At 39.7% G+C, this 17,816-nt stretch overlaps 1 protein-coding gene across 1 annotated transcript in view; it reads right to left on the reverse strand.

Moving 5' to 3' along the window:
• Window positions 1-17,602, reverse strand: part of LOC145407432 (putative glutamate receptor) — a 125,636-nt gene extending 108,034 nt beyond the window's left edge. The window contains exons 1-2 of the mRNA XM_080278360.1: window positions 17,411-17,602; window positions 14,347-14,582 (exon numbers count right to left, since the gene is read on the reverse strand). Coding sequence (XP_080134486.1) covers window positions 14,347-14,582; window positions 17,411-17,602 — 428 coding nt within the window. The remainder of the gene's footprint in view (window positions 1-14,346; window positions 14,583-17,410) is intronic.
• Between the last annotated feature and the right edge of the window lie 214 nt (window positions 17,603-17,816).

A 17,816-nucleotide genomic window follows, 5' to 3' on the forward strand; every position in this document is an offset into this window, starting at 1 on the left:
GAAGCTTGGACATTGTTGGAAGGACACAAGTCAAGAGTGAGAGCAGTGGAAATTAGTTATTTAAGAGGAGCCTGTGGAGTCACGTGGAGAGACAGGCTGACGAATGAGGATATAAAGGAACGTTGTGGTGTGGATGTGGATGTGATAGGAAGCGTTATGAGGAATACACTGAGGTGGTTTGGCCATGTGGAGAGGATGGAGGGTGAAAGACTGACGAAGAGAATGTATATGAGTGAGGTGGAGGGGAAAGCGGGAGGGGCCGGCCGAGGATGTGATGGAGGGATGGGGTGGAGAGGTATATGAGAGAGGGGTGTGTGAGTTGGGAGCAGGGCAGTGAAATGGCGGGGGACAGGACGACTTGGAGGCGATTTGTTTGTGGCCACCCCAAACGGGATTGAGGCGTCTGGCAATAGATATATATATATATATATATATATATATATATATATATATATATATATATATATATATATATATATATATATATATAAAAACTTTTCACCCATATATATATATATATATATATATATATATATATATATATACTGTAAATCAACCCAAATATCTGTCCCACAACTTCCAAACCCCAAGGAGTTTGGTGGAGAAGTTGTAAATGGTCTCCTCGAAGCTGTATCAGTCAAACAATCAACAAAACAAGGTATACCTGTAGTATAACCTTACCATGGTGACAAAAAAGGTTGTATACGAAATTCTACCTATCTATCAATCTATTGCCGGACACTTTAACCCTGTAAGGGGTGAACGCAAACAAGTTGCAAATGTGAAGAAAGTGGCATTACTTGCGCAGTTTCCTGCCACTGTCCTGGACAACCTGTAAAATGTGCTAGGGTGGAAGGCCCAAATGACTTTTTAGTGGATAATGTTTGAAATATATATATAATATATATATATATATATATATATATATATATATATATATATATATATATATATATATATATATATATATATATATATATATATATATATATATATATATATATATATATATATATATATATATATATATATATATATATATATTGTTAAGAATATAAGCAGTGGATTACTTAAAACTGTAAGTAAACACTGAATCAGACTATTTTTTTGCCTCAGATTTTTTTATAGGTGTTCATGGATACGCAGTAGATGTTATTTGAGTATTCCATTTATATAAGAAAATAAAAATAAAAAAGTAAAACTTTGCTGAAGTCGGAAACACTAGGGCTCAATGTGATGCAAAGGTGAACACTTATAACAGCGGCCAGCACAATATTACACAAGTGAAAACTTGGGGTTTCGATAAAATACTTAATAACTTTCAGCCAGTGAATGAAGTGTATACATAAGGTTTTGAAGACACTGATATACTTGCACAACTGTACCCAAGAGAAAGCAATTTAGAATTGCATTGCAGTACTTATAATTGAAGTTTTTCACCTGCCAAAATATATTTACTCCTTCCCCGCCCCGAAAGGGCTCGGGGATGGGTATTGTTTTCACTCGGTTTGTCTGTTTGTTTGGTTGTCTGCCTGTCTGTCTGTCTGTTAACAACTTTATGGTAGGATACTTAATTACACAGTAAGGGAAATAACAGAGGACTTAGCTGGAGAAGAACGGGGAGGTTTTAAGAAGGGAAGAGGTTGTGTAGATGAGATGATGATCCTTAGGTCTTTAGACGTAAAGTTACAAAAGAGGGGAGAGGAGTTATATGCGGCCTTCATGGATTTGGAGAAAGTATGTGACAGAGTGGAAAGACAAGAAATGTGGAAAACAATATGAATACATGGAGTAAATGGAAAGTAGTTGAATGCCCTGAAGAAAATGTATGAGGGTGCTACTGCTGCAATGCATGTGGATGGTGAACTGAGCAAACTTTTCTACCTGAATGTTGGATTCAAAAAGGGATGTGTCATATCTTAATGGTTGTTCAGTCTGTATATGGATGGAATTGTAAAAGAGATGCAAGGTAGGCTATTGGGTCTTGAAGCGGCCCTAATGAGAGAGGGCAGAGTTTGGAAACATTCTGCTCTGTTGTTTACAGATAATACTTGTTAAGTGAGTACAAAGGGGGTCTGCAAGGTTTGATGAATGAGTTTAGAAGAGCGTGTAAAAAACGGAATCTAATGATGAATGTAGGGGAAGACTAAAGTTATGGTCTTCGAAAGAAATTAAGCCACTGAATTCACAGTGAGGTTGGATGATGAGGAAATGTAAAATGTGAGTGCAGTCAGGTACTTGAGTAGTATGGATGGAAGTTTGGAGGATGAAGTGTTTGAAAGGGTACAACAGGGAAAAAGGATGTTCGTTCTTCGAGTGCAGTGATAAGAAATAAAGAAGTCGCTGCATGATAATATTGCGATACCAGCTCTAACGTCTGGAAGCGAAGTTTGGACCTTGTCGGAAGGACACAATGCAAGAGTGAGAGCAGTGGAAACGAGTTATTTCAGAGGAGCTTGTGGAGTTACATGAAGAGACAGAATAACAAATGAGGATGTGAATGAGCATTGTTGTGTGGATGTGGATGTGACTGAAAGCATTAGGAGATATACATTGAAGTGATTTGGCCTTGTGGAGAGGATGGAGAGTGAGAGATTAACGAGGAGAGTGTATGTGAGTTAAGTGGAGTGGGGGAGAGGCATGTGGAGGCCAAGGATGAGATATGGAGAGATGGATAGAAAGCTTGTGACAGGGAGAGCTGGAGCTCCCATTTCATCAACCCTCGGGACTAGTTCCTGACCATCCCCCTTTGTTGAACTTTTTCAGTGTTTCAGTAGCACAGAGAGTAGGCCAACATACTGTCCAATACAAGTTTTTCCAACTGTCAATGCCAAACTACATGCACATTACACACCATACTTCCCATGCAAAATTACCAAAAAAGGGCATTGTTCAACCAAGCCTCAGAGTCCCCGGGTGGGGGCGGACGTAAATGCCCCCACCATCTGCCCCTCTCCCGGCGACGACCCAGCGAGATGCCTGGAACCATTGTCTGCTTCACTTCTTTCCTGCAACATTTGAGACCTTTCCTCTAACTTTTTCTCAGTTGAGCACCACCTCTCCTTCTCTAACCCTCACCTTCTCTTCCAGAGACTCAGCTCTCTGAGGGAACTGACAGCAAATCCTTCTCTGTATCCTCCTGCTTTCTCAGTACTCGATTTAAAGCCAAAGTAGCTGTTCCGTATCTATACACAATGACTTATTTTGCGCTTGTGTTCGTGAACTTGATTTTTCTGAATTCACTATTCTCTGGCTTTGGCTTTCCTGTCCTTCTCTGGCTAAATATCTCTGCTGTTTACTTGCACCCTAATTCTACTAACTTTGGAAAATTCTTTGACTATCTTACATCTGTGATGGAAAACATCCTATCCATGTCTACTTTCTCTAAAATCTCCACTCTAGGAGATTTCAATGTTCACCACCACCTTTGGCTCTCATCTTTCACTGATCCACCTGGTGAACAGACCTACATCTTTTCTATCCTTAATGACCTAGAGCAGCTTTTTCAGCACCCTACCCATATCCCTGATCACCTTGGAGAGAGTTACAACATACTTGACCTCTTCCTTACAACTAATCCTTCTGCTTACACTGTAAATCTTTCCACTCCATTGTGCTCCTCTGACAGCAGTCGAATCACCTTAACCTGCCCTATTGCTCCAGTATGGCCTGTGGACCCTCCAAAGAAACGTCGGTAGTGGCACTTTGGAGCAGATGATTGGGGGGCCCTCAGGTAGTACTTCTTTAATTTTCTCTGGAATGATTTTTTTATTCCGTGGCCAAGTGCCATCTGAGTGTGCCTTGCACATTACGGAGGTTATTCTCTCGGGCATGGAAGCATATATTCCTTTCTCATATCCTTTCACTATACTGTATATGGCTAGTGAGGGAGTGATCGCCCTCTACCTACACAGATCAAAAGCCCTCGGGAGCAGGGGGGTGGTTGCTTTCTCAGGCAGAGGAACTCCTTGAGAGTGAAATGGCTGGGAAGCATGCCGGCACGTGACTGGCTACAGCATAGCTGGGTCTTTCGGGTGTGGGCAATCAGGCAAGTTAGCTGCCTACTGCGACTGCAACACATTGGCGAGGTGTTCAGGAAGTTAGCCAAAGAAACCTTGATGGACTCCGAAAGAACAATAATGGCCCCCAGTCCCGTGCAGCCCTTAAATGGGCAGGGGGTGCTAAGAATCTCACGGTTGCCTCAATTACAATCTAATTCATTTGTTAATGCAAAAAATACAATTAAAATTGGTAACTGGAATGTGAGAACGCTAAATCATGACGGTAAAATTGATGAGTTAGTGAAGGTTTTTCAAAATTATGGACTTGATATTTGTGCTCTGACAGAAACTAGATTAACTGGAGTTGATAAGTTGGATTTGGAGGATGGTATACGTTTATTGATATCTGGCCGACAGGACGGAATGCATTATCAGGGAGTAGGATTGTTACTGGGTTGTAAGGCAAATAAGGCATTATGTGAGTGGGATCCTATAGATGAGCGATTGTTATACGCACGGTTTAAATCAAATCATGGCAACATCAGTCTGTTTGTGTGTTATGCACCTACTAATGATGTACTCGACGAAAGGAAAGACACATTTTATGAAAAGTTGCAAGAAGGAGTAGGAAGGGTACCTAGACATGATGTTTTGATCTGCGTTGGAGATTTTAATGCAGTAATGGGCTGCTCAAATGAGGGATTTGAGGCATGTATGGGTAAGATGGGAGTTGGTAGTAGGATGAGTGAAAACGGAGTGAGGTTTGGAAGCTTCTGTCTAGCAAATGACTTAGTCATTGGGGGCACACTCTTTCAGCATTGCAATATACACAAGACAACTTGGGTGTCGCCGTGTGGAAAATATAAAAATCAGATTGATCACATCGCTATCAGTAGGAGGCATAGAAGTTCTCTGCTAGATGTTCATGTTAAACGGGGAGCGGATATTGGTAGTGACCATCAACTCAGCATTGCAAAAATAAGGTTTAAACTTAAAAATCAGAAGAAGGAAAAAATCTGGTGTTGGTAGATACGATATTGTTAAGCTTAGAAGGGAAGGAGAAGAAAAGGAGGAATTCAGATTAGAATGCAGAAATAGGTTTTTCGTGTTGGAAACGTTGGAAGAGGGGGAGAGAAGTGTAGATGAGATGTGGGAGGATGTGAACAAAGTTTTGCATGAGACTGCTGAATGTACGATTGGAAGGAGACATAGATTCAGGAGAAAGAAATGGATATCAGAGGAAACGTGGGATATGATAAAAAGGAGAGGTGAGGCTAAATTGAGGAGTGAGATGCAATGCGTTGATGAACGAGAGATTGAATTAGCAAGAGCTGCGTACTGGAGTTTGAATTCAGAAGTAAGAAGGTTAGCTAGGAGAGATAAAAGAAGATGTGTGGATGAAAAGGTTGCAGAGACTGAAATCTTAATAAACAAAAATGATGGACAGAGTCAAAGAATAGCATATGAATCGATTAGAGAACTGAGTGGTAATGCAGGTAAACGCAAGGAAATACCAGTTAGAGACAGGGAAGGAAATTTATTGACCAAAGATGGAGATATTAAAAATAGATGGAAAGAGCATTTTGAGACAGTTCTTAATAGACCAATACCACCAGAAGAGGATATACCGTCTGCTCAGGAAGATTTAAATATAGAAACAGGAGAGTTGAGGCTTGCAGAAGTGGAGAAAGCAGTAAAACAGTTAAAGAATAACAAGGCACCAGGGGAGGATGGTTTATTTCCGGAAATGTTTAAAGTGGAGGGGGATAGATTAATAATGATCTTGACCAAGCTATTCAATAAGATATGGGTGACGGGGTTACTACCATCAGTTTGGAAGAATGGTGTAATTGTTAAAATTCCGAAGAAGGGAGACCTGAGTGAATGTGGTAATTGGAGGGGAATCTCTTTGTCACCGATAGCTTTGAAAGTTTTCAGTAGAGTGTTGTTAAATAGGTTGGAGCCAGTGGTTGAGGGTATTCTGAGGGATGAACAGGCTGGTTTTAGAAAGGGACGTGGTTGCAATGATCATATCTTTATAGTTAGGCATTTGATGCAGCAAGTTAATGAAATGAGAGTACCGTTAAGTCTTTGTTTTGTTGATTTTGAAAAGGCTTTTGATAGTGTTTCGAGAGAGACTATGGGGAAGATCATGAGACATTATGGAATACCAGAGGAGTTTGTGAGGGTCATTATGAACATGCATGGGGACACATTTTGTAAAGTGATGGTTGATGGTTGTCTGAGTGATTCGTTTGAAGTCAAGTCCGGAGTAATTCAAGGTGGTGTTCTATCGCCTTTATTATTTATATTGGTCATTGATTACATTATGAAACGTGTTGGAACAGAAACCGGTGCAGGTATACTTTGGGGAGAGAACAGGAAACTTTTGGATTTAGATTATGCAGATGATATAGTTTTGATTTGTGATGGGCCAGAAGAGATGCAGAGAGTGTTGGACTGTTTGGTGAGTGAAGGTCGCAAGGTGGGTTTGGTTATTAATTGTGGAAAAACTGAAATAATCAATATGAATATGGTAAATGCGCAGGAATGTGTAATTGGAGGTATGGTTGTAAAGCAAGTTGATAGGTTTAAATATTTAGGTACTTATTTAGCCAAGGATGGTTCTTTGAACTTTGAATTCGAGGAAAGGTTAAAGAAGGCTAATCAGGCAATGGGAATGCTTAAAAATATTTGGAATAATAACAATTTTTCTGTTCATACAAAAATCAAACTTTATAAGGTAATGGTTAGGAGTATCTTAATTTATGGACACGAGTCTTGGTACAGCACAGTGACTATGGAAAATAAATTCTTGGTGTTTGAAAATAAAGCACTTAGAAGAATATTAGGAGTTAAGTGGTGGGAAAGGATACCAAATAGTAGAATTAGAGAAATAACGGGAGTGCAGCCGATCGATGAATATGTTAGATTCTCACGATGGAAGTGGCTAGGACATGTGTATAGGAGACAGGGAATAGTACGAGGTACACCAGGGTGGGTGGCACTTGGTATGAGAGGTAGAGGAAGGCCAAAAGAGACGTGGGTGAGGACAATGAGACGGGAAGCTGGAGATGAGTGTTGGGGAGATCTTGAGGAGTTAGCACAAGATAGGATGTGGTGGTGTGAGTTCATCGAGGCCCTATGCATCCCCGAGGGTGCCACAGGAAATGATTGATTGATTGATTGATACTGTATAATGAAAAAAAATAACCTTGGTCATATCACGCTTGTTCTAATCTGTCCACAACAAGGAGAAGGCCTACAAAAGGTACCAGGGCCAGTCATCCCTGAATGTCATCATTTTTTTGTTTCTGCCCAGAATCATGCTAAGTCTGTCTTCGCTCTACTAAAAAAAATATATATATATATCATCCATACTCAATACTCTGAACTCTCCAACTCGAATTCTTCCCACTTCTTCAGCCACCATGCCAAAAACCTTTCTAACAACTTTATCTCATCATCTTTCCCTCTTCTTTTCCACTCTTATGGCTCTGTGCCTATTTTTTCTACGGATATAGCAGAAATCTTAGGTCAGACCTTTTCCTCCAACTCCACCTTAGACGATTCTGGTGCTGTCCCTCCATCTCCTCTGCCTTTTGAGCTCTTCATGTCCAACATTAAAATTTCTTGAACTGAAGTATTTTCTTCTATCACTGGCCTAAGTACTAACAATGCCTATGGGCCTGATGGGGTCCCTCGTGTTGTCCTCACGAACTGTGCTTCTGTGCTTACACCCTGCCTTGGTAAACTCTTTTGTCTTTGTCTATCAACCTGCACCTTTCCTTCTTCCTGGAAGTTTGCTCTAATTCAGCCCGTCCCAAAGAAGGGTGACCATTCTTAGTCCTCTAACTATCGCCCAACTGCTTTAACATCCTTGATTTCAAAAGTTTTCACGTCTGTTCTTTACAAAAAAATAAAAATAAATAAAGCTTCTTTCCTATGACAACCTTCTTTCTGATCATCAGTATAGGTTCTCCCAGGGATGCTCCACTGTTGATCATCTCACCCACTTTTCAGACTCCTGGTCATCCTCCTTTAGGGACTTTGGAGAAAGCTATGCTATTGCATTTGACATCTCAAAGGTTTTCGATCGAGTCTGGCATAGATCTTAATTTCCAAACTACCCTCCAATGGTTTCTATCCTTCAGTTTGTGACTTCATCTCTAGCTTCCTATCTGATCATACTATAGCTGCTGTTGCAGACAGCCACTGTTCTTCCCCTAGAGCCATCAGTAGTGGTGTTCATTACGGCTGTTTTATCACCAACTTTCTTCCTTTTATTCATCAGTGACTATCTAAGCTGTACATCTAAATCTTTCCACTCATACCCTGATAACTCCTCGTTTCATCTTTCCATTCACTTCCTGCAGCATCCATCTCAACAGGTGCTTCAACAAGTAAAGGATGAGGCTATGGCACATCTAATGTCTGACTTAGCTCATGTCTCTGATTGGGGTAAAAATAACCTTGTTGTTCTTAATGCATAAAAAAATCCATTCACCCATCAACATGACAAAATCTACCTCAGGAGTACCCTCTAATTTTGAACAATATCCACCTCAATCCTGCATCATCTTTAAACATACTTGAGGTTGTATTCTCCTGGGATTAATCTGGGAAAGAACATATTGCCTTCCTTGTAAAATTTGCTTTCAAGAAATTGGGTGTGCTAAGCCGACTCCGTACCTTCTTTACCCCTGCACTGCTGTTGGGTTCATAACGCTCATTTGTGGTGAGGCTCCCCACACACAGCTCTTCTCAGTAATGTCAAGTCAAAGGCTTTTCATCTCAGTAACTCTCCTCTTCTTACTGGCTCCCTTCAACCTCTGTCTTTTCATCGCATTGTTGCATCTTTATCTCTTTTCCATCGCTACTTAATGGTCCCTCTTAAGTGTCTGCTTGCATCCTCCACCACTACAGCAGGCACGTAGCACCCGCCTAGCAACAAACTCTCATCCTTTTTGTGTTCAGTCTCTAATGCAGAAGTTAACCACTACTCTTAGTCCTTCATGTATGCAACATGTCAACTCTGGAACTGTCTCCTTCTTTTTGTTTTTCCTACTGCCTACGATCTCCAGTCTTTCCAACGCAGTGTGTCCAGGCATCTCGATATGAATGGGTTTTGAATTTGGCTCTCTGTTATGTTGTTTTTGTTTTTCCTTGATGGGAGGAATTTGCAGGCCCCTGGTCTTTGGTTCTTTCTTCCTTCCATATATATATATATATATATATATATATATATATATATATATATATATATATATATATATATATAAGAGAGGGGAGTGTGAGCGGAGGAGGAAGGCAGTGAAATGGCGGGGGTCCTGGCGACATGGAGGCAATTTGTTTGTGGCCACTCCTCACGGGATTAAGGCGTTTGGCAATTCATATATGGATAGGATGTACAGCCCGTTTCACATAGCACTGTGGCTGTCCAGTTCCTGTGTTTTATTTTCCTGTCTCTGGAAAGTCCAGTATACTCCCCATTTTTTAAAGTGTGAACCTGGATGACGATGATAATGATGTTGAAGATGAGCATTGATTTATATAGCCAGACGAATTAATACCGATGGGGTTGCCACGAATGTATCTCCTACATATCACACTATTCTCCTCCATCAGGTTGCCCACTATCCAACTCACACCCTCACATATACCTGTCCATCCCATTCCCCAATTTCATTCTTGATCTATACCCCTCCCCCTACCCCCATTCACACACACAAACACACACACACACGCACGCACGCGCGCGCAAACACACACACACACACACACACACACGTGCGACATCGGCGCTCCGTAACGAACGAACACGGCCAGTGGCATTACCTAAATTAGTATCTTTGTATGAGTCAAGCTCTGTACTAGGTTAGACTAAATGATTTTTCATTATTAAAAGAAAAAAAATAAGAAGAAGAAGGTTAAACAAGACTTGTTCAAACAGAAAACAGAACCAAGACGAAAAAATTCTCTCTGTCAGCTGAGGTTTGTTTACAACAGCACGGGAAATATAAGTACATACTCTTTTAGTATTGCAAAATGGATACATACTTTAGTAATGCAAATTTGGAAAAGAAAAGGGATAAAGGTAGAAAGCAAAATGATGATTTCTACCAAGAACTGGTTGAAGTGGAGACTCACAACAGACTGGTTGAACGTGTACACAAACTAGAAATGGCTTTCAAAAATGAAATTGATGAAATAAAGAAGCAGATGCACATGCAAAAGGAAGAAATAGAAAAACTAGGAAGGAAGGCCAACAAGAAAGACACAACCATCAGTGAACTAACAGTAGAACTGAGTACACTTAGGAAGAAAATGAGTGAAATGGCAAGTACAGTAGTCAATCACGAAAGTGTTATGGAAGAGTTCAAAAATGACACAGAGACAATTAGGCAAGTAAGCAGTTTGATAGACCAAAGCAGTGATATTGAGGAGAAGATAACACAGGTGAATGAAGCTGTGTAAAGCTACAAAAATTATGTGGAAACCATATATGCTGAAATGGTGAAAGTAAAGAAAGACTTAGAAACAAGGGTGGAGGAAAAAAGCATTAAACAGGAAGTGAAAAGAATAATCCAAAACAATCTAAATTTAGTCAGAGATTCAGTAGATATCAACAAATCTATAGTAATCACTGGTATATAAGAGGAAGAAGTAAAAAACAAGATCACAAGAGACAAAATGGAGATGGCAAATGTAATGAGCTTACTGAAAGAAGTATCAGAGGAAATCTGTAGTAAAGACATAGAGGAACACAGAAGGTTAGGGAAATATGAGAAAAGCAGGACAAGACCTCTAACGGTGACTTTCCAGAGTGTAAACACTGTGGAAGAGATACTAAAAAATGCAAAGAATCTTATGGAAAAAGAGGAGTTCAAAAATGTATGGATAAAAAGATGCCTAACACAAGAGGAACTAGAATTACTGAAAGAGAAAACGGAGGAAGCAAAAACAAAAAATGAGGGAAGATCAGACGAGGAGAAAAAGAAATTTTTTTACAAAGAAATAGGATTGCAGGTACGAAAGTGGTACACAAACAGGATGGAATAAAAAGGAGGAAGATAGTAAAACCATGTCATGACAAGTATATAAACAAGATGATAAAGTTGATGTACTCAAATGTGGATGGAATGGTATCTAAATTACTAGAGATGAATGATTATGATTATGAATGATTATGATTATGTTCAAATAATATGCCTAACTGAAACAAAATTAACACCAAGGATATCCAATGACATACTAAACTTAGAGGAATACAGTATATGGAGAAGAGACAGAAATTTCAAAAAAGGAGGAGGAATTATAATATTAACTAAGAAAAATCTAAAAGTCAAAGAAATAAAACTAGATATACCATCACAAGTAGAACTGATTGCAGTAGAGATCAACACATCTGAAGGGAAAGTAATTGTAGCCAGTTTGTACATGCCACCCAGATCAAACACATGGGAAAGAGACGAATATGAGGACCTGGCAGAGAGTACAATTCAGAGTTTAAGATCATTACTACATAAAATGGAAGAGAAATCGGAAAGAATTATACTAACTGGAGATTTTAATACAAATATAAATTGGAATACTTTAGGTATAATTAGCCAAGAAAGCTGTTGGGACCAAAAGCTCCTGGATCTCGAGCAAGAGTTTTTCCTAACGCAACATGTGAGGGAAACCACCAGAAAAAGAGGACTCGATGTACCTTCAGTGCTAGATCTAATATTTACTAGGCAAGAAAATGATATTGACAGTTTAATATATCACCCTCCACTCGGCAAAAGCGATCATGCAGTACTAAATTACAACTTCAGGATAGCATATGACATAGTTAACAGCAATGAAAGTTACAAAAAAAAAAACTAAACTATAAAAAGGGAAATTATCAAGACCTAAAGAAGTATTTCTTAGAAGTTGATTGGGAAAATGAGCTTAGAGGACAAGATTTAAATGCTGTATATAAAAAATTCTGTGAATTTTATGAAATAGGAGTCCAGAAGTACATCCCACAGCACAAAAATGCAGATAAGAAAATGCAGAAATGGTTCAATACAGAATGTAAAAAATCAAAAGAAAGAAGAGATTTGTTGTGGAATAGATACAGAAGACACAATAGTGAAAGGGCATATAATAATTACAAACAGGCAAGAAACGATTATACAAGAATAAGGAGGGAAGCCCAAAAACAGTTTGAGGAGGATATAATAAATAAAAGTAGTGATCAACCAAAGCTATTTTACAGCTACATCAGAAGCAAAACCAAAGTAAAAGATATAATACAATCCATTACGGACGAGGGAATCACTTATACACAAGAGAAAGATATTTGTGAAGAACTAAATAAGAATTTCCACTTAGTTTTTACAGAAGAAAAAAATTTTGAGAGGGACTATGTGGAACATGCATGTCCACACATACTACCAGATATACAAATAGTAGAAAAAGTAATACAGGAGGAATTAAGTAAATTAAACAGAAGAAAAGCAAGTGGTCCTGATGAAATTTCATGTTGGGTACTACGAGAATGTGCAAAGGAGTTAAGTAAACCATCATTTTTTATTTTAATCCTTGAGTCAAGGTAAACTACCTGATATTTGGAAAAAAGCAAATATTGTCCCCTTATTCAAGAAAGGAAATAGACAAAATCCACTCAACTACCGACCAGTATCACTGACCAGTGTTATAAGTAAGGTATTAGAAAAGCTTATAAGAAAAGCTTGGGAAAATCATCTAGAAGAGCACAGTATGATAACAGAAAGACAGTTTGGTTTCAGAAAAGGAAAGTCATGTGTAACTAATCTGTTGAGCTACTATGACAGAGTAACAAACACACTACAGAAAAGAGAAAGATGGGTGGACAGTATCTATTTAGATTTCAAGAAAGCTTTTGACACAGTACCACACCAAAGACTTTTATGGAAACTGTACCATCAAGGAGGAATTCGAGGCAAACTGTTTTGTTGGATGCAAGATTTTCTCATAAAAAGAGAAATGAGAACAGTACTAAGAGGAAACTACTCATCATGGAAAGATGTAACTAGTGGAGTACCACAGGGTTCAGTGCTGGCACCAATCATGTTTTTAGTGTATATAAATGATATAAACAGTAACACTGGAAATGAGAGCTATCTGAATATGTTTGCAGATGATGCAAAAATACAAAGGAGAATTACTAACATAGACTCTTGTAAAGAGCTACAAGAAGAATTAAATAAACTTCATGAATGGAGTAATACATGGCAAATGGAATTCAATGTGGACAAGTGTCCTGTAATCAAGTTTGGTAAAAGTGGAAAAAGACCTGATTGGGATTATAAGTTAGGAAATAAAACCCTATACACATCAATGTGGACAAGTGTCCTGTAATCAAGTTTGGTAAAAGTGGAAAAAGACCTGATTGGGATTATAAGTTAGGAAATAAAACCCTATACACATCAGAAAGAGAGAAGGACCTAGGTGTGATTATCAATAACAGACTATCTCCGGCTGACCACATCAGCGAGAAGGTACGGAACATGTATGCACTGCTTGCAAATATGAGAATAGCATTCACATACATAAATGAAGACATGCTAAGAAGGATAATAACATCATTCATTAGACCAACCCTGGAATATGCATCAATAGTCTGGAGTCCTCATCTCAAAAAACACATAGACAAGATTGAAAAAGTTCAAAGGGCCGCTACAAGATGGATACCAAGATTAAGGGACCTAAGCTACGAAGAAAGACTAAATAAACTGAATCTACCAACACTACAGGAGAGAAGGAAAATAGGTGACATGATAATGCTATATAAGTGCATATCAGGGAAGGAGAAAATAGACATAAATGATTACTTACCATATGGAGAAGCATCAGCAAGAGGACACTGCAAAAAACTGCATAAGAAGAGAGGTGATAAAGACGCAAGGAAATTCAGTTTCCCAAACAGAGCAACTGATCAATGGAATGCACTACCGAATGAAATAGTGTGTGCCAAAACAATTCACAAATTTAAGGATATGTACGATAAATATGGTTTAAGACACGGGACAGTACGAGCTTGACTCATTCCTGTAAAGATACAATTAGGTAAGAACAATTAGGTAAGAACACACACACACACACACACACACACACACACACACACACACACACACACTCCATTCTCTTCAGATATGCAAACCATCTCAAGGTACTTCTCTGAATGCGTTCTGACACCTAAAATAAGAGTAGTTGTAACAGTAGTAGTAGTAGTAGTAATAGTAGTAGTAATCATGTTATTATTATTTATCAGTTATGACAAATACTATGATATAATGGCTATGATGTTGATGTTTTGGTTGATGAAAATTACCTGAATTCAGTAGAGTTGTCATCGATAACGGCGATGAGTGAATTTGTACGTGATAGGGTCTTATGAAGGTGGTGTAAGGTGTGGAGGTGGTGGACAGGCAGGCGAGTGAAGGCTAGCAGTCTCGTTGTCTGGACCAGCAGAAGGTGGCTCTTGAAGGAGTACTCAGCGAAGGCGGCAAGGAAGCCTGGGTCATCACTCACCACCACCACAGTCACGCAAAACAACCTCGTCACCACCTAAACAAATCCTCACTTCATTATTCTAAACATTGCTCATATATTGGTTTCAATTCAAACTTTGATCACACAAAAATGTATAATGATATATAGACTTCGACTACAATATAACGGATATGAAAATCTAGATTCTAAGGTCTCGTTGACACAAGCCTGAAACAAATTTTGAGACATGTTAGAAACACTGCTTCCGACATGTTTGCATACATGTTTGAAGTATCTCGTTTGGACGTTCAAACCCGTAAACTTGTTTCGAGACATGCTATCATCATTGGTGTGAATGTTTCCTGCTGGGAACAGGTTTGGGGATAATCTGTCCGACAAGTTTACGAACATGATTCTGGCGTGTTTGGAAGCAGGTATACAGCATGTTCCTGACATGTTCCTAGCATTGTTTCTGGCAATGTTTTAGGCACCATATGGACTGGTCTTAAGTAGAGTAATATACTGACATTTATCATGTATCTTGTTATGGGGGTGTATATTACGGTGCACTCTTGACCCTTAATTAAGCACCAAAAGGGATATGATAAAGTTTGCAAGAAAACTAACTTAATTTTACTGTACACTATAACATACACAACCAAAGAAGAAACCAGGGTTCGTTTTACAAAAGGAGGATTCATATAGACCTCAGCATACAAATAAAAAACTTGTTATTTCTTACCTAACCAGAAAACACTCAGTGGAGGCTAAGTACTCACAAAGCTCGAGGAAACGTGGAGACTTCGAAGGTTAAATCCAGATATAAAGCACACACTAGTGTAAATGGAGGAGTGGACCAAAAATGGGAAATGATGTGTCTTTTGTAGTCAAAGTCACGGAGTGAGTAGTGTTGGGGAAAAGTGCAACACAATGTGACAAAAGTGTAATGTGACAGTAAGTGTATACAAAAATGTGTACAGGAATGTGTGTACAAAATGAGACTAAATGTGTGTCTGTACAATAGGAGACAAATGTGTCTCTTCACATTTTCCTCGATCTTATAAAGGAGACTTACGCCGTCTCTCTCAACTAATTAACCACTAGGCTGTCTTAAAATAATCTCCATCCATACAGAAACAATAGAGGCACCTGCTACCAATGAGGGCCTCATACTCTCCACAGAGAACCAATTGCGTGCGATCAAGAACGTGACGAAAGCGCCATTTAGGCTTCTAATTAACAAACATCCCTACGTTGCTTCATCCACATTATGTCACACCCAGTATTTCAAGGACAAGAGGAATCTTCTGGGTAATTTGTGAGAAAAACATCTGGTGTGTTATCAGTTGAGAAGGCAAAAGTTGACCGCTGGGGAGTAAATAGACGTGGGGACTAGGGTTACCCTTTACAGGCAGCATAACTGACAAGAGAAAAGATATAATGTTCTTAACGGCTCGCTTCTCTCTCCTTTCATTATCATCTTATCTTCTATTTCACCCATTCGCTACTGGGGTAACTACGCCAGTGACACCTCCCTTCCTGAGAGAAGAAATTTCCCAAGGGGAAATTTCTGGATACTGTACAATCAAGTTCTGGACAGGTAATCTGCTAAAACATTACTAACACCTTTAACATGTCTTACATCAAGGGAGTATGCTTGCAAAAATATGGCTGAGTGGGTCAGTCTAAGATTTTTGTCCTTAAATCGGGACAAAAATTTCAGAGGGTGGTGATCAGTGTACACTACAATATCACCTGACCCTGGACCAACATATACAGAGAAGTGTTGAAGGGCAAGTATGAGTGCAAGGAGTTCTTTATCAATTGTTGAAAAATTTCTCTGGGCCTTATTGAACTTTTCGCAAAAATAGCACACAGGCATCTCAAAGCCTTCATCATTATCCTGAAGCAAAACTGCACCAGCCCCTAGGCCACTGGCATCAACAGCTAATTTAAAGGGTTTATCAAAATTGGGAGCTTGAAGCACTGGGTGACTTGACAGGATGGCTTTGACTTTAGAATAGGCTTCCTCACATTCTGGTTTCCACTCATACTTGACTCCTTTTCTTAACAAATCAGTAAGAGGAATTACAAGATCAGAGAATTTCAGGACAAAACGTCTGTAGTACCCTACAATACCCAAGAATCGTTGCAACTCTCTCTTATTTTTGGGTTGGCGGGAATTGACTATGGGCTGAACTTTAACATCAGGTGGACTCACTTGGCCTAAACCGACCACATAAGCTAGGTACTGCACTCAATCCCTCACAAATTCACATTTAACTAAATTAAGCACTAAATTAGCAGAGGACAGTCTCAGAAGCAAGGCATCTAGTTGGCTCAAGTGTTGTTCCCAGGTGTTGCTAAAAATAACAACATCATCAATGTAAGTAACACAATTCTCAACATCCGTGGTGAGATCATTCATAAGCCTTTGGATGGTGGCAGGAGCATTCATCATACATAGGGAATGACCTTACATTTATAAGTCCTGCCACCGACCACAAAACAGGAAATTTCTTGGGCCCTTTCTGTGAGTGGGACTTACCAATATCCATTCATTAAATCAAATTTTGTGATAAACTTAGCACTGCCTATCGCGTCCACACAATCATCTACTCTAGGAAGTGGGTAAGTATCAGTCTTGGTAAGGGAGTTGACTTTACGATAATCAATACAAAAGCGATGTGACCCATCGGGTTTTGGAACCACTATGACTGGGGAGCACCACTCACTTTGACAGGACTTGATTATCCCCTGCTGCAAGATGTAGTTCAGTTCCTCTCGAATGATGGTCTGCTTCTGAGGACTAGCCCAGTAGGGGGACTGCTTTACAGGGCTGGCATCTCCAACGTCCACATCGTGCTGTGCCACTCCCAGCCTTGTGCCCCTCCCCCACTAGCAAAGGACTGCTGGAGGTGTGGCGGTAGCATATGAAGCAGGGAACGCCGGTGCCCTGCTGTTGAGGCCACCTGCCGCAGATGTGGGAGGGTCGGCCACTTGCAATGAGTGTGTAGGTCAGCGAAGCAGCCCAGGCCCACCAAGACCACCAGCAGCATCACAATAGCCAGTGCCAAGGCATCAGAGTGCCTCATGGTGGAAGGGAAGTGTGACGACCCAGCTGCAGAATGCGAGGTGATTGCAATAGCTGATACATGCCACAGTTATGCATAATGGGTTGCCACCTCATGCAGGGCCTCAGGCTGAGTCCACGAAGTCTACAGAGACCTACCATGAGTATTAATATCTTTGCAGGCAGGAGCACATGCATTGTGGGATGCATGGAATGCTGTTTCATTGTGAGCAAAA

The sequence above is a fragment of the Coenobita brevimanus genome, chromosome 8 (assembly GCF_032717465.1).
Source record: "Coenobita brevimanus isolate Jiangsu-jjx chromosome 8, ASM3271746v2, whole genome shotgun sequence".
Classification (NCBI taxonomy): domain Eukaryota; kingdom Metazoa; phylum Arthropoda; class Malacostraca; order Decapoda; family Coenobitidae; genus Coenobita; species Coenobita brevimanus.